Source organism: Mytilus galloprovincialis, chromosome 2, assembly GCF_965363235.1.
Source record: "Mytilus galloprovincialis chromosome 2, xbMytGall1.hap1.1, whole genome shotgun sequence".
NCBI lineage: Eukaryota > Metazoa > Mollusca > Bivalvia > Mytilida > Mytilidae > Mytilus > Mytilus galloprovincialis.
This window is the reverse complement of record NC_134839.1, coordinates 21,142,678-21,161,299: the sequence shown is the minus strand read 5'-3', so window position 1 is coordinate 21,161,299 and position 18,622 is coordinate 21,142,678. Positions and strand designations below refer to the sequence as shown.

The 18,622-nt window shown below is 32.3% G+C and overlaps 2 protein-coding genes across 2 annotated transcripts in view; one reads left to right on the top strand and one right to left on the bottom strand.

Moving 5' to 3' along the window:
* LOC143063109 (zinc finger CCCH-type with G patch domain-containing protein-like) overlaps positions 1–4,185 on the bottom strand; it is a 37,961-nt gene extending 33,776 nt beyond the window's left edge. Inside the window, exons 1-3 of the mRNA XM_076235078.1 lie at positions 4,106–4,185; positions 2,877–2,973; positions 110–219 (exon numbers count right to left, since the gene is read on the bottom strand). Of these exons, the coding sequence (XP_076091193.1) occupies positions 110–219; positions 2,877–2,973; positions 4,106–4,159 (261 nt within the window). The 5' untranslated portion in view covers positions 4,160–4,185. The remainder of the gene's footprint in view (positions 1–109; positions 220–2,876; positions 2,974–4,105) is intronic.
* A 3,180-nt stretch (positions 4,186–7,365) lies between these two features.
* On the top strand, positions 7,366–17,869 carry LOC143062158 (CD63 antigen-like). Its single transcript, XM_076233959.1, has 8 exons — positions 7,366–7,477; positions 7,852–7,918; positions 8,687–8,914; positions 9,659–9,733; positions 11,349–11,459; positions 15,962–16,192; positions 17,071–17,154; positions 17,602–17,869. Exons 2-8 carry the CDS (start codon positions 7,859–7,861, stop codon positions 17,665–17,667), a joined length of 855 nt encoding a protein of 284 aa, XP_076090074.1. The 5' UTR covers positions 7,366–7,477; positions 7,852–7,858; the 3' UTR covers positions 17,668–17,869.
* The last annotated feature ends 753 nt before the right edge of the window (positions 17,870–18,622 follow it).

Here is an 18,622-nt window from a genome sequence, read left to right as displayed (position 1 = left end):
GTATTTAAAGAAATATTTTTTTCTTGTAAAAAAAGCAATTAAAACCATTTGACAATTTTTATGAGCAAGAAAACAGATCTTAATTAACTTATTGTGCAAAGTTGGTTACCTGAAAAGCAGCATATTCATCATCAATCTTTGACGATGAAGACTGATTGTCAGTGTCATGGTTTTCTAAACTTTTTAATATTTCACGTTTCTTCAGGGCTAATAAACTCTCTGTCAACAAATTTAAAGATTGTTATCAAGCTTTAGTTACATGTTGTTTGTACATATACATGTACACATATAAAATGCCTCAAATTCAAAATATGTCAACGCATGTAAAGCCTTCAATAAACATGATAGAAATTAATTACTTTTTATCCTTAATATCACTCCCTAGAATTATGTCTGAGTTCAGGTAACAGTTTATTGTAAATTGCATAGCAATATTTGTATATTAGTTAATGAGTAATGAACATGATCAATGAAGTCTGGTGTGTCAATTATATCATTTAGGAACCTGATGTTCAGTAGTTGTCATTTGTTGATATGGTTCATAAGTGTTTCTCATTTTTATATAGATTAGACTGTTGTTTTTCCCATTTGAATGGTTTTACACTAGTAATTTTTGTAAGTCCTTCATAGCTTGCTGTTCCGTGTCAACCTAGGCTCCATGTTCATCGTTGAAGACCATGAAGACTGTACTTTGACCTATAATGGTTTACTTTTATAAATTGTGACTTGGATGGAAAGTTGTCTCATTGGCACTCATACCACATCCTTAATATATCCATATATCAGAAGTAGAGCACCTTGCAGACATATATCAATTACTTTTTAATCTGTTATCTTTTCTACTGTATTATAGACATATACATTTATCATGGAAATAAGAATTTTTATCATTTTTAGTGAAATGAGTTTATGTTTTATATAACTTATTATTAGAGATTCAAGCTCAGGATTATTTATTTGTGGAAAAGACGTATATTAATTTTTATATTTTATTTTTACGCTATTTTAATCTGTAAATATGTATTTGGTATAACATAGTGTCTCGTAAGTCAGTTTTTGGCTGGATATTGGTCGTTTTATTATGTATGTATATTGTGTATGAATTATTTTTATTGCAACCAATATGCGACACTTTAATACAAATTATTTATTTTATTTTATTTTATCATGTATAGATCAATTATATTACTTTTTAATCTGTTATCATTTCTATTACATAAATGATTATAAGTAATAGGCTTGTACACCTTATAACTTATATATTTAAATAGTGTCTATAATGAGTCCATCTCTGACTAACAGCATGAACAGTCTGTGTTCACTTTTAACAAGCTACAAGAACACACCCGCGAAATCGCGGGCATTCAGAGCGTAGTTTAAAGTATGTAAAGTGTTGTTGGAAGAATTTTGTAAAATACAGAATGACTGGAGAATTTCAGCAAAAGTATCATAAGTCATAGGTTATTGGGGACAGGAAAATGTTTTTTTACCCTCCACCTTTATTTCCAAAGTTCCCAATTTTTGGTTTTCTATCAATTTCAATATGAACATACATTTAGTATGTTATGAACATTTATTTAAGTAAGGAGCCTGTAATTCAGTGGTTGTCGTTTGTTTAAATGTGTTACATATTTGTTTTTCGTTCATTTTTTGTACATAAATAAGGCCGCTAGTTTTCTCGTTTCCATTGTTTTACATTGTCATTTCGGGCCTTTTGAAGCTGAGTATGCGGTATGGGCTTTGCTCTTTGTTGAAGGCCGTACGGTGACCTATAGTTGTTACTATCTGTGTCATTTTGGTCTCTTGTGGAGAGTTGTCTTAACATGGCAATCATACCACATCTTCTTTTTTTTATGTAATCAATGAATTTTGTAAAAGATTTAATGACTGGAGAATTTCAGAAAAAGTATCAAAAGTTCACATGAATAATTTTAGCGCTTATCTATATATTATGAACATTCATTACTATATAAATAAAGCGTATTTACTTTCAATTCTAAGTTTACTAATCGATCCATGGTGATCATTGATATAGTATACAGACCCTCTCTATTTAATAAACTCTGTGACCGCCGTGGATAGTAAACTTGAAAATGATAGCAGATAAAATTCTGAAAATACACTTTATTCGTAGTATATGTATGTTCAAAGTATACAGAAAAACGCAAACCGGAAGTCTAATCTGACTTAAAATTTCGTACAAAAGTCGTTTTTCTCCTAAAATAACTCAATCTGAATAATCATATGAATGGATGACAAATGCGACTATGCACTGTACCTATAGGACACAGAGGCGTGTTGATTAATTTATTCTGGAAAGAAGAGAAGCGACACCAAAAATGAGGTCTTCTCGTTTAATAGTATAGATATTTGACAGGGGTTCAATTTATAAATGAAAACAATGATTTACAACTTTGTGGGCCAAAAGTATTTTTCTGGCTTTAACAAAATTAACTTCATCAGGAATACTCAATTATTTACTGTTTTGGAAGTTTTTGGAAGTCGAGGATGTATAAAATATTACATAGACACATAAGCCATTAGAAGCTACATTTTATACATGACCATAATCAGATCTAAAGTAGAATTCATCCATGTCATCTACATGTAAGGTCAACTTTGCCTGAGAAGGTTGGAGCTTTAAAGTTCTTAACAATAGATATATTTTGAAGAAGATGTGGTACAATGTCATGAATGTGGTATGAGTGCCAATTAGATAACTTGTTGAACATGTTGAAGTTCTTAATTTGTCAAAGATTATTTTTTTTTATATGAATTAACATGATTAAACAGTATTTTTCTCACCATCACATTTTAGTCTAAAATGACAAAATCACAATAATAAATGCATGCAATAATTTGTTGTATATACTTGCCATTGGTAAGACTAATGACCTCATTTAAATCAGATTTGAGTTGTAATAGATCTGCATTATCTCCTGCTGCCTGTAATGCTTGTTCCACCTGAGAAAGCTGAAACAATATGTTTGTATTAAAAATTAGCGTGAGTAAATATTATAGCTGGTGTGAGTGTGTGTGTTAAACCAGGAACTATTTAAATTTACATTTTTGGTAGAATGAAATTTGTAATCAGGTCATGCCAGATGTCTGAGTTTGTGAACATGACATTTTGAATAACAAAGGTACTGGTACTTTAATGTTATTCAGTGTTGATTAACAAAAGTTAATTGTACCTGTTTCCTAATTCAAACTTAATACAATTTAAACTACATTGTATGAAGTTTGAACAGACAATCAGATACATGTACATGTAAAGCATTTTGACCACTGATGTGATTAACTCTTCTCCTCATTGAAGACATTACTGCCTCTTTAAAAAATAACAGGTCAAGACTATCTTTTAACACAATTATCAATGATGCTTTCATTGTCTTTTAATATTTTTTAAAAAGTTCATAGGTGGATCCATGGGGGATTATGAAAAGTTCTGGATCCACTAATGAAGTTTCATAAACAATGTGTCTTTTTTAATATACCATGTATACATTTACTCTTAATTGTCATGCTGGTAAAAATTTTAAATGAAATAGCCTTCCAAGATGTCATAATTATTTAGAATGGTCAAACCATGTGATTCATTAATTCAACATATGTTTGGACATTGGTCATGTTGGTGAATAATTTTTTTAATTTTTAATCATGTTAATAGTTCAAACAAACCCAGGTTGAATAGATTATATTGGCGAATGGATTGATACATTTATCAGTGGCGTATCCAGGGGCAGGATTCCGGGGTTGGAACCCCTATTTTTGGAAGATTAATGCATTAGAATGGGGACATATAGTTGGAACCCCCCTTTTTGTCCTGAGTTGGAACCCCCTATTCAAAATGGCTGGATCCGCCCCTGTTTATACATTGACAGTTGACCATCCCATTGATACACATAAGCTGGCGTTTCTAAACTTTGAATATAACATACTTTTTACACAGTGACAAGTATATAACGTTCCAAATAATTTAAGATTCCTGAACCCCACTTTAAATTTTAATTGCAAGCTAAATTGTTCATTCAAGAAGACATTGTTTGCAAATTGCATTACTATGAAGATTACAAATTTCATTGAAAAAAATAGTTGTTTATACCTGTGTCTTATATAACTCAAGAGAAGACACCAAACTAGTTTCGTCCAAATCCATCCCCCTTTTTGAACAGACAGGAAGTGTTCAATCTGGACTATTTTTAAAACCAATATCGGACCAACTTGAATATCCGTGTTTAGCATAAGGAACAAATTCATTGTTGTGCTGATTTTAAGAGTAATTAATTTATGTATGTATATATATATATATATATATATATATATATATATGTGGCTTAACGTTTGCTTTCAATACAGAGCTTTATAATTTAAAAACTAGAGGCTCTTAAGACCCTGTGTCGCTCACCTTGGTCTATGTGCATATTAAACAAATAAACTCATCAGGACTAAATTTTGTATATACGCCAGACGCGCGTTTCGTCTACAAAAGACTCATCAGTGACGCTCGAATCCAAAAATGTTAAAAAGGCTAAATAGAGTACGAAGTTGAAGAGCATTGCTGACCAAAATTTCTAAAAGTTTTGCCAAATACTGCTAATGTAATGTATGCCTGCGGTAGAATAGCCTTAGTATGGCAAAAAATTCTAAATTTTGTAAACATTAAATTTATAAATATAACCACATCAATGACAATTCATGTCAGCACAACAAAGTGCTGACTACAAAGGACACAGATGGATTAATGACACAATTGTGTTTTGGTGATGGTGATGTGTTTTTAGATCTTACTTTACTGAACATTCTTGCTACTTACAATGATATCTATCTAATGATCTATAATGAACTTGACCCTTAAGTTACAGAGGAAAACATTTGTTAAAATTCAAGATTTATGAAAATTGTTGAAAATTTACTATAAAGGGCAATAAATCCTTGAGGGACCAACTGACCATTTTGGTCATGCTGACTTATTTGTAGATCTTACTTTGCTGAACATTATTGATGTTTACAGTTCATCTCTATCGATACTGAATAATATTCAAGAAAATAACCAAAAACGGCAAAATTTCCTTAAAAAATACCAATTCAGGGGCAGAAACCCAACAGCCGGTTGTCCGATTCATCCGAAAATTTCAGGGCAGATAGATCTTGACTTGATAAACAATTTAACCCTGATCCATTTGCTCTAAATACTTTGGTTTCAGAGTTATAAGCCAAAATCTAAATTTTACCCCTATGTTCTATTTTTAGCCATGGCGGCCATTTAGGTTGATTGGCTGGGTTAACCGCACATTTTTAAAACTAGATACCTCAATGATGATTGTGACCAAGTATGGTTAAATTTGGCCCTGTAGTCTCAGAGGAGAAGATTTTTGTAAAAGATTACAAAAATTTACGAAAAATTGGTAAAAAATTACTATAAAGGGCAATGACTCCTTAAGTCATGTTGACTTATTTGTAAATCTTACTTTGCTGAACATTATTGCTGTTTACAGTTTATCTCTATCTATAATAATATTCAAGTTAATAACCAAAAACGGCAAAATTTCCTTAAAATTGCCAATTCAGAGACAGCAACCCAACAACCGGATGTCGGATTCGTCTGAAAATTGTAGGAAAGATAGATCTTGGCCTGATAAACAATTTAACGTTGTCAAATTTACTCTCAGTGGCGGATCCAGAAATTTTCATAAGTGGGGGCCCACTGACTGACCTAAGAGGGGGCCCGCTCCAGTCACGCTTCAGTGATTCCCTATATGAGCAACCAAATTTTTTCCCAAAAAGGGGGGGCCCGGGCCCCCTGGCCCCCCCCTAAATCCGCCTCTGACTCTAAATGCTTCAGTTTCAGAGTTATAAGCCAAAATATACATTTTACCCCTATGTTCTATTTTTGGCCATGACTGCCATTTTGGTTGGGTGGCCGGGTCACATTTTTTAATCTAAATGCCCCAATGATGATTGTGGCCAAGTTTGGTTAAATTTTGCCCATTATATAGTTTCAGAGGAAAAGATTTTTTTAAAAGTTAACGACGACGGACGACGGACGCAAGTGATGAGAAAAGATGCGTGCGAGTTTGATTGATTGATTGATTGATTGATTGATTGATTGATTGATTGATTGATTGATTGATTGATTGATTGATTGATTGATGCAGGTTCTGTAAAGTGAGTTGACCGAGATGAAAATTAAGACTATATTTGCTCTTTGCTATACGGTATATTCCACACACACAAAAATATCACGTTCGATCTTCGCCATTGGCACGGAATTAACATACTGGAGATTGATACGATCAAGTTATTATGTATCAATTTCAAGGGGGAAAAAATGTGCCTCACTTTAATTTAAAAATATCACTCCATCTAAATAATGACGAAGGACTGGACATTCTGTGATTGTTCATCTTAAATAAAATGTGTCAAGCGCTTTAACAATTATTAGCTGACTCAAATGTTTTTAAAATAAGAAGAATTGCATTTGCATTGCTTTTTTACATGCCAGTTTTAACGTAAATATTAGCCTGCAGGACGTATAGTCCTACCTATGAGTAGTTGATGATTACAGTGGCTCAAAGTTTAATTTTACTAGAGAAGTGCTTACATTATCACAACACTCCCACACCAAAAATTATTAGTATTGTTGTTTTGTTCTTGTTCATGGCTTTTGTCATTAAAATGACGTTAGACTCGCTTGGTGGTTGAAGCATGCACACAGCAGCAAAAAGCTCAACGTACCTTGATATATTCGTTTGGAATATCATAAATTTTAGTTGTTTTCTTCTTATGCTTATACCTTAAATTTGATGTACGATTCATCCTGGATACAATCGAGTAAGTCACCCGTAACCTCATAAGAATGCACTGTGTAGGCTTTTAGAAATTGCGACAGAATTCAGTATTATCACCAGTTTAGTGTGAAAAATTAAGCACATTTGTTTGTAAAAGAAACAAATATGTGTCCTGTAAAAAGTCTACAATATTCATATACTTTTTGAGATAGAAGCATTTTTGATTCTTTACAAAGTAGGATTTTTCACTAAGAAATGCTCATCTACTTTTACAGTTCCCTTTGGATAATAATGTGTGTACCCTCCCCCTATTTGCCACATCCTTTCACACTTCCCGCTGACATTTGATATTTGTTTCTGAAAAAAACCAGGTATCACGTGAGACATTTAAACAATGCATGACGCTAGTTTTAATATCTCCTACAATGATATCACCACATGTCTCAACGTCTTAACTTAAGATATTATATAAACAAAACTCATAATTAAAACTTAAGCGACTTAGGAAAACTAGGTATTACAACGTGTTTGAATTGAAAAAAGATAACGGATATTGTATCTTAAATTATTTTATTGATTTAAAGTCTAACTTTAAGCATGTTTTATAGTATTATAAATATTATTGTTATATATTTATGTTAAGATAGTGTTTTTCTTTATGTGGTGTCAACAGCTCATAAATACAGGTCAGTAATACATATGTAGACTTTCTCAATTTGACAGTTAACATTTTTCCATAAAAAAAAAATTACGAACAAACATTTTAGTCTGTTCCTAAAGATGTTGCAATAAATACAATTGAAATATCATGTCAATAACCACTAAACAAAGTTAAACCACAAATTTCTTACCCTTTTCAATGATTTTATTATTAACTTTTTCCATGCATTCTAGAAAAAACAACTTTGATGTTTATTTTTTCTGTTAAAAAAAAATCCTCCGTTTCAATCATTTATCACTGACTTGTTGTTCGTAAACGTGGTTTCTTAAAGACTTGACTTGACTTTGAGATTAAATTTATTTCATACTCTGCCTAAACACTTTTTGAATCTATTTTCAGGTAAAATATGGGATGTTGTGACGGATTATCTAAATGTTTTCTAATCACATTCGGAATATTTTTCTTGGTAAGTAGAATTGTTAATAAGTGTTTAAAACAAATTGTGAAATGATATATAACTGTCCTAAAAAGTATCTTTTTTCCTTTTATTATATTTTTATTGTGATTTTTCGTAGATTGCATGGTAACATTAACATATGTTTCCATCAAAGACAAAATAATGAAAATTTTAACATAGGACACTTATCGATATTTTCTTGTATATAATAGCCAAAAATATCCACAATAGACCAATGACGCAGATGTAAGCAACAATTGAATTGGTCGACTAAACTACCTTCAACAATGAGCAAAAACTTTACCGCAAAGCAAGCTGAACTTGAAAGTTTTTGACATCACACTACTAATAACAATTCAAATGAGACAAACACCGGCTTGATAAAGGAACAAAATACCAAACGAAAAACTAATAAGATAAAAAAAAGTGTTGCAACGCCACAATACAAGAACAAATTAAATGCTACAGAAAACAATATGCAAATGAAAAACAAATACATAATACAAAAATGACAGACAATTAACTTGGAACAATCAAATAGAAAACGTGCCGACGTTAAACATGTGTTCAGTTGATGTAACAACACATCTGATAATCAATGATATACCAGCAAAGTTAAATATATATGCAAACATCCTCTAGTGGTTGCTGGTGTGATTTTTTTTTATGGACATACATATATACATAGTCTAAAGTAATACAATTTATGCTGTGTTAAAAAGTTTTGTTTGCAGTTCATTTAGTCGTAGAGTAAAAGAGTATTTGTCACTTTTTCAGCTGTTTGGTGGAGCATGTATTGGAGGAGGAATTTTTGTTATCTTATATAAAAATGACATACTGATATTAGCTCGAAGTGCTACGGAAGGAGCAGTTGATAGCGTAGATACTCCTTCATTGTTAGAGTCTGCCGCTTATGTCCTCATAGCTACAGGGGCATTTGTTGTGTTTATATCGTTCGTTGGATGCTGTGGTGCATGCTTAAAGAGTAAATGTTTGCTCAGAATAGTAAGTGTTAAAAGATTGGGACTCAAAATGAAAATATGAATCATGAAATACTAGTATTTTTAATGTCATCTCTTCGTATTGAAAAATAAAAATAACACGTTTTCAATTTCAAAGTTTCGAAGCGCTTTTCTTGTTTTACCTTCACCAGGAACGCCCAAAGTCGATTATTTGAAAGCCATTGATGTATGAGACACATTTGAAGAGCTTTATAATCAAAGGAAACCTAAAATAATTGCCAGATCCTTCTAAGGCCAACTTTGCCTGAAGGACTTGACACCCGTTTGTCTCTTAATAATTTCTAAACGCAATTGATACACTCTTACATTATAGACCGGAAGATGTCATGTTTAAAACATCTTTTTTGTTGCGGATATTGTTTTGCTGATCATTAATTATTCTGCTTACAGCTTCTCTCAATCTTCTACGATTTTTTTTCAAATTGTATAAACTTACAATTTTAGAAAGGTTTGTTATAAATCATGGCTGTACCGAAGTACTGACTAAGGAGCTGATGATAACCTCGGGGACTTGTAGTCCACCAGCAGACGTATCGACCAAGTTCTGAAAAAATTGAAAACAACACGTTATCAGTTTCATGCCTCTGTAGCGCTAACATAGATTTACCTTCATTAGGAACTATTTTAAAGTAGTCAATTGAAATAAAGTAAGTTCTTTAAATGATAGTAATATAGAATAAACATGTTAACTTGACATATATTTATTTTAGTCATATTTTAATTACAGTATGTCGTTGTTATTGGACTGATGTTATTGTTGGAAATAGCAGCTGTGGTCTTAGTTATAGTCTATAAAGATAAGGTATGTTGCTAACAGCTTTGTTTCATAGTAGACCACTACACACTTTCCTATTGAAATGAAATGAAAAGACTGTAATAGCTACAACTTCGTTAAAATATTAAAAGACTTTTTGTTTTATTTCATACATTTATTATACGGAACTTTGTAATCATATTTCGCTATAAGAAGTAAGTTGATTTAAATTTTGTTTAAAAAATCCCAAAAACGTCGCTAGCGTATTATCGTCTTGCAAGTCAATAAGTCAACTTCATATGCTTGCGACTTCAAATTAGCCCTAAGCTGGAGATGGGTTACGAATGTGCTTGGCGTGTACCATTTAAAAAAGACAGGAATGTCAACATTTGGAGTAATTTTCCTATGCTTGTAGTTAAAGATGTGATTGGCTTGCTTGCTTTGTTTGCACAAATATTTGATTAAGCATAGTAATTAAGATTGAACAAATATTTATACAAACAACACAAGCAAGCCAACCAAACATTTAGAGGTACAAGCACTAGAAAATTAGCTCTAAAGGGACACATTGGAAGATCCATTTCATTGACCGATTAGAACCAACAGAATAGTTGTTGCAGGTAAAAAACGAATATTTAAATATTTTTTACTCAAGACAAGAAACCAAACAAACGTAGAAAATTCGTCATCATACGATTACACGCGCTTGCGTATTTCCGATGTGTATATATCTAATAATATCAGATCATAGACCATCGACCTTCTTTGTGGGTCATCTTGGTGGTTATTAATTGGACGTTATCCCATCTAAAATAGACATGAAATGCTGATATACATGATAATGAGTCCATGGATATTTAGATTCTTTTTGTAATTAGGAAATTCATTTAAATATGCTTCAAATCAAATATGAAAATTTGAGTTAAATCGGTGAACATGCATATCACAGCTAATGCTCGAACAGCGGTATACTACTGTTGCCTTTATTTAATTCTCCTGGAAGGAGTTAGGAGAATCCAGATTATAAGAAGACATCACAAAATATGGAACAAATCATAAAAGAGGGACGAAAGATACTAGAGGAACAGTCAAACTCATAAATCGAAAATAAACTGACAACACCATGGCTTAAAATGAAAAGGACAAACAGACAAACAATAGTACACATTACACAACATAGAAAAATCAAGAATAAACAACACGAACACCACCAAAAACTAGGGGTGATCTCAGGTGCTCCGTAAGGGTAAGCAGATCCTGCTCTACATGTGGCACCCGTCGTGTTGCTTATGAGATAACAAATCCGGTAAATAGTATAATTCGGTAGGTCACATTTATGAAAGGGAAGGGGATTGTAGTTACGACGTAAGGAACATATCCGATATAAGTGTTCTAGTATTTTCTAGTATTTTGCTAACAACATATTTCCTCTTCACATGACCATGCAAGTATTAAAAAAAATGACTTGAGCATGCTTATGTATACAGAAAGAAAAATAAGGATTGACAAATAGTGTATTCAATCGAAAATTAAAAATCATTAATGTAAACTATGGCAATCTTATCTCTATATCAGCAGAGTGTCACAAATATAAATCTTAAAATAAATTAAATTAACAAAGATCTACCAAATTTTTTATGATAAATTATTTTGTATTGAATAGCTTGAGACCTACGCAAAGGACAACTTATCGACGATGCTGAATGATAACTACATTGGACCTTATTCTACTTCTAATGCTATAAGTTTGGCATTTGACTTGGCACAAATCGTGGTGAGTAAATAGAGAATAATACATGGCAAAATCGGTATCATATGCCGTATCATCCCGAGATACAGATATAAGCCAGAGGGCCTTTAGGTCCGAGGGATGATATTGGTCGAGGGTGATACGGCATGTGATACGGATTTTGCCATGTTTTATACGCTTTATCATATATTTCAACAGGAGAGTATATATGAACTGCTTTCTGATCCCTAACAGTTCTTCAGTTCTACTTTTGTCTTGTTTTTAAAGATTTAAAAGAACTGCTCAATTACTCATCCGAAGCCACTTGTCCGAAGCACCTTGGTTAACTTACAATGTGCGTGCTGTTGTTTTAAAAATATTTCGTTTATTGTATTCTTTTGTGTGTTTTGTATGGTATTTCATTCAGTTCTTTTTTATAGTTGCAGTTCGTGTGTTAGAAATATGAAAACTCGCAGTTGGAAAGCAAGTCCTTCGATACGGCCGTTGTCGTCAAGCTCTATCAGCAACAATAGCAGGGGGAATTAATTAGGTGGCGCTACAGTCGTCCGTAACGTCAAAAAGTCCGCCAAATCAATCGGCTAAAAGATTGACGTTTAAAGTATTTTTTGCAACTTGTCATGCTTTTATTATAATTAAATTTAAAAATTTGTAGGTTTTGTGACCAATATAATTTCTTTACGACATACAAACATTACAAAAATAGCTTGTTATTGCTATTCCTTTATCCTGTCCGTTCTGAAAAAAATAACCATCTTTTTTGTTCGCCAAAAAAAAAATCGATTTTTCCTAATTTGACGTTTGCGTATCCAAATACAGAAAAGAACGGTTATAATCTTAAATGAAACCGGGAAACCTATTTCAAATTTATACACTGTTTTGAAGCCATCATTTTTTACTTTTATACATCAATTTTAGTGACCACCAGCCATGTCAATTTTTATCTGGTTTTAGCTACGTTTCTACTTCAAAACAGTAAAGTTTAGCTTCTTTTCATTGTACCTGTTTCAAAGTGCTCTAAAATACTGATTTTATTAAAGACATGAATGAAATTTTGATTAAAAGTTGTGGATTTTCACAATTCCATACGATACTTGTATTTTAAAGTAACTAAAACCCCTTTTGATCCCCTACACAAATTGACGGTGACATTGTTTTCTTTTTTCAACATACGTCATGTAACGTTTATAACAAAATATGTGTCAGGGTCATGTGCATAGTAAAAATTTACACATTGGAAAAGTGAAACAACAAACAAAGATCTTCTTTATTGCGTTTAAAGCTAAACGTCTTGGAAAATTCTGACAGATCTGACAAATTATTGATAACCTAGATTTACTGTATGGATGGACAAAAGCACAAAAATAGCAATAGAAAATGCATTGCAAAGAAAATTCTGTAGGAAAAAAACATATGAAAAAAGAAAATGAAGGTCAGTTAATAAAATCTTGCTTATATTATTATCTCTTTACTTAGTAAGCTATATTTCCATTCTCAATTTTATGGTAATAAGAGCAAAAACTAGCTTATCAAGCCAAGTCAGCCAAACAAGAAGTTTATTCATAGAGATGTGTTCTTACAAAATTGAATTTATTCAAATGGCAAATTCTTGTCAAATTTAAGCATCTTTGATCATTATTGAAGTAAAATGCACAAAATTTGTCCCACCAGTTTCATTTCATTTCCTATTACTAGTATTCAGGTAAAGTATATACACAAAACTTTGTTTATTAAATATGTAATTATTTAAAGAAGCTGATACAGCAACCTGTTTAAGAGAAGAAGCCCCATTTTTTCCAAAAAGTTTACTTTCATAATCTATAAAATACCCTGAGAAATAAGACAAAGGGCTACTGTGCAAGCTAATCTAATAGTTTAATTTTACAATAATAATGATTCTGAAATTCAAAATTGTGTCACTTTCACTTATAATTTAAAGCATATTTTTTTACAGAATTTCTGTCAATATTTTTGGTATAAAACTTATAAATCCCTTTTTTGTATTTTACTGTTCAACTAAGAAACATAGGCTTGAGTTTAAAGGCTCTCTTAATTTGAAGAAATTTGTTGTGACTCTTGGTCACACTTTAAAATATAAAATATATATGATCAGTACTATTTATTTAATAATTATATCAATTTTCAGAAAGATTATTGAAATTGTATAAACTATGTTTTATTGCATTAAATATAATCAGAAGTGTTTATAAAAAAATTCTGCTAGGAATGATCCCACATATAAAAATTACATGTATGTAGTATATTTCATCCGCCAGATCTAATTTCTTTCAATATAGCTAGGTTTTTAATTTTACATGTATAGGTGTCATTATCCACATTTCTGAATTGTTTTTTTTTTTACTGCAGTAATATTTTGTCTTTTAATATTTAAATTTAGTCCTTCTCTGAAAAATAGGGGGAAGTATCTCTTCTTTATATTATCATAACATAGTTATAAATCGAGTTTCGTTTATTTTCTTTCTAATTTTTGTAAAGTAAACTCCTTTTTTAATTTTTATGCATTTTGCTGGGTTTTTATTTTTGACTGGTGATATTAAGGGGAGATAACCACTTGTACAAATCGGCATAAAAACCACCGCTTCGGTTTGAAATCAATTTGACGTTTGCGTATCCAACATTCTATTGCCGAGATATTCATATCGAGTGTTTGTCTTAATGAGATGCTTTATTAAATTTAAATTCAGCCCATCATTTTTAGTTTCCTCCTAAATATTTAGATTTTTCGTTCAGGAGACTTGACAATTTTCACCCGAACTCCAAGTTTGCAGATAAAATAAAGAATAAAGGACTTTGATTTGATGTGTGAGCTTTGACGAGAATAAACTATGGATACTCAAGATTAGTTAGGTCAATAAGTTTTTATTACGACAATAGTATTCAGTGAGTTAAAATGAGGTTTGTCTCATCCGTTTTTTTACTGAATTTTCACGGTCACGTGACTCTATTGTTGCTGATAAACTTGGGGTCAAACCGTGACCTGCTTTCCAACTGTCGACGTTTGTGATGTCAAATTCCAAACAATGACGTCATTTAATAAATTACGTCACGTCCGAATGACCGTTCATTTAGGACCCATTTTGAGGAAAAATATTGTAAAAAAAATAAAAAAGATAAAAAAAAATTAGTAGGTGTGTGGTAAAGGATGCGATAAAGGGTAAGGGTGTGATAAAGAGTGTGATAAACAGAGGATATCATATGGCTTTTTCAATATCGCACCCGTATCAACTCGAGACACCAATATAATCCCAAGAGCTCTGCTCGAGGAATTATATTGGTTGAGGGTTGATACGGTTTGTGATATTGAAAAAGCCATATCAAATACACTTTATTATATCCCTCAAGTAGATGTTTTTTTAATGTGACTGTATGACGTCATACAGATAAGGAGGTTTGAAATGACGTCATACAGATTATAGGTTTGACATGACGTCATACAGATTAGGGATTTGATAAAGACTTTGCAACAGTGATTGCAATCGATGACGTGACGTCATACAGATTAAAGGTGTCTGTGATAAAGCTTTTGCAACCGTGCTGATATCGATATCATCACGGGTGGCTGATACAGCACGCTTGCCAATGATTGTATTACACATACAATTTATCTGTATTTACTACTAAGTATATAATAAAGGGTATGATAAGGGGTGCGCATATCAAAGTTGCGCGATATGGATTAAACAGCAGGCTATTTATCAAATATTTAGAACTCCTGTATTTACCACTAAATGTATGATAAATTTAAAATATATATTTCATATGTCGTATATAATACGGTGCTTTTGGTTCGGGATTTGCTTTTTGTCCGATAATCTTGCAAAACGGACTGAAAGCAGTGGACAAAGAGCAAAAGCGTGGGACAAAATTCGAATTATCGGACAAAAAGCAAAAGCGGACAAAACGCAAATCCCGGACCGAAAGCCCGTTTCAGTAGTATTTCAAAATGTTTTCGTTATTTACCTCAGTTTGAGAGATTTTGATTATATCAATATATTCAACAACACACATAAAACGAAGTCCTGTCAGCAAGAAAAAGTTGTGTTCACGCATGCGTAGAAACATTTACATCCTTTTTATGTATTATCACTGAAATCGGTTGAAGGACACAATTGTTCGGACATTTTCTTTTTTGTTTTTATCATATTAGTGAAAATGTTGTTTTGTGAATTTTTTTACAGACATAAGATTTATAATTCTTACCAAAACTTACTATTAACGTTCAGTTGTTCGACTGTGCTTGACTGTCATACAACTGAGAGGTTTAGCTAGCAATAAAACCAGATTTAACCAACACTTTTCTTCATAAGGAAATGTCTGTACCAAGTCAGGAATATGACAGTTGTTTCTATTCGTCTGACGTGTTTGAGCTCAAACAACTCATGCACCAATGTATTTTGCTCAAATGAACGAATATGCAATTTGCCAAAAAAATAAGCTAAAACTGCTTATAAGTAAGAATCACTTCGTCGCTTGTATGATATGAACAATAGTTTTGCATTTTATTTTAGTTTAAGTGTTGTGGTGTGGTAAATCAAACTGAATATGCTTCTATAAACACATGGAATACTACATATGCGTATGATTCCGGCGGAGGTGTTTACGTCACAGCAACAGCCACGATACCTGTGACGTGTTGTCAGTTTAATAATGAGGATGCTTTTCCTGATGATATGACAACCTTCCTCAATTCTATAGTAGATAACCTATGTCCAGTTACTCAAGCTGGAGCGCATACTACAGTAAGTTGCTTATCGTTTTTAATATATCAAAATGAACAGTATAAGTAATTAATAATGTCAAATAAAAATTGGGGGGAAGCATGACAATAAAGATACTTTTTAAAGATTAATTATTATCGCATGGTCTTAGGGACGGGAAAGTTTTGAATATCCATTCTAATGCAACAACGTATGTAACGTTCATTTTGATTGGATAACGTCAATTTTTTTACATGGCATCAATTGACAATTGATGCTATGGGACGTACGCGCAAGCTAACGCGTCGCCAGTAAACTTAATTTGCGACCATCAAATCCCCAAGTGATGCCGTCGGAGCTTAAAATACATTACAGTTATCTCCTAATTGACTAAAGAAAAAATTTAGAGAGACATAATTTCATTATTTCTTCCCGTCCCTATCTGATCTCAACATGTCGTATTGTCATAAAATGTTCCTTTGATTCTGATTACAAATCGAAAAAATCGAACTATACATCATATGATATAATGCGCTTCAGTCAAAAACTTTCTAGATTTCGTTACCCATTCTTAGATGTTCAAATTTACAAGTTTAAAACCAGAATGGTTAAAGTAATTCTTACAAACAGTACAGAAGAAGACCCAGAAAACTTCCCCTCGCTCCTCGCACACAGAATTTTACAAATCAGAACACCAAACGATGTTATGTTTCATTCTGTCGACCATGTATTGACACTCACAAATAAACAAACCATTATACAACAGTATCATTGGTTCCCAAACTACGGAGATCATTGTTCATTTGGTCAACACACATGTCTAACTATTCTGATCCCACCTGTCTTAGCAGCTATACATGCACGACAACAAGCTACATGGTTATCAGTAGACAGGTTCATCTTTTTTGTTTGTATTTCAGGGTTGTTATGATGCTTTGAAAGACGAATTCAATAAATATTTCAGCATTTTGATAGGCATCGCGTCTGGTATAGCTGGTCTGCAAGTAAGTATAAATCACGGATTTCTTAGAATTTACACGAAAGAAAAACACATACACACACATACACACATATAAGTTTGCTCTGAAAAGTAAGAATTTTGGGTTAGGTACAAAGACAATGTTGTAACACATCATTAAAAAGCCCTTACCATAGCAAAATAGATTATAATTCGATAGTTAAAACTATGAGAGTAAGAACGGAACAAACACTCAAATGTATGTTTTGGCCTGGACTGAAGAAAGATATAACGTATGGTGTTGCTATTCACATTATAGTAGCAGCACAACATTAGAACAAAATATGTATAAAGTTGCATGACACACGCACCAGTCAACTTACAAAAACACACCTATTACTGATCTAAAATTGATACTAAAAGCTAGTTCAAATCTAATATAGCATGTACTAAAAATTAATCACATTTAAAACAAAGTATTCTTATTATACAGGTGTTTGGATTCCTGTCTGCTTGTTGTCTCATGAAAGAAGACGAGAAAAGAGAGGAAGTTATATAGGAAAATAAAACCGACTCGTTTCCCGTTATATATATATATATATATATACGGCCACACGAGTTGTGGTAGATCTTAACTTTAATCAGATTGATTCCGGCTTTTCTTATAGGTAAACGGTATAGACTGCTTATTCTTCCATAGGCGACAATATTGTCATTTTCTAAATTTACTACTTTTTATAATAAAAACCTGACCAAAACAGTATTAAGTGATATTAGAACTTAATTGTTCTGCTTTAGAAATTGAAGTCAAATGGTAGCATGTCATTCTTCGAACTGAGCTTATTTATGCATGGTATCCATGTCCACTGTCATTTTACAGTGAATTTGGATGCCTTTTAGAATAATTCGAAAGAAAATATTTCGATGTGTTTCAAAATTTATATTGTATATATACACACTGCAGTTATTCATAGATAAATAAGAATATATTATATATATATTATACCCTTACATCCAATCACATCGCTCCTTAGTTGACTTCCTCGCCTGTTTTGGGTACACGAAAGGCCAACTTTAAGCCATGGTAATGTATCACTACCTTTTTCTCTTTTTTCTGCTGGAACTTGTAATAGGCGATTTTTTTTTCTTTTCGATAGAACTTATCTTCAAAAGAAGGGCAAAATATTCCAGTGGGATATTCAAACTCATACAACGAAAATAAACTGACAACGCCATGGCTAAAATGAAAAAAAGACAAACAAAACACAACATAGAAAACTAAATACTTGGCAACACGAAACACACCAAAAACTAGGGGTGATCTCGGATGCTCCGGAAGGATAAGCAGACCTTGTCCACATGTGATCATGTTAGAACAAACCCTGTTACAAGTCTAACTAGATATGTCACTTTCTTGAAAAAAAGGACGGGGTTGTAGTCACGAACTTAGGAAAATATCAGTAAAACGGATATTCCGTAAACAGTGAAGAAAATGGAAATTGTAGTCGAGAGAA

Coding starts and splice junctions, on each gene's coding strand:
- LOC143062158 (XM_076233959.1), top strand. CDS start 7,859: ATGGGATGTTGTGACGGATTATCTAAATGTTTTCTAATCACATTCGGA. Junction 11,460..15,961: donor TTGACTTGGCACAAATCGTG/GTGAGTAAATAG, acceptor ATTTTATTTTAG/TTTAAGTGTTGTGGTGTGGT. Junction 16,193..17,070: donor AAGCTGGAGCGCATACTACA/GTAAGTTGCTTA, acceptor TTTGTATTTCAG/GGTTGTTATGATGCTTTGAA.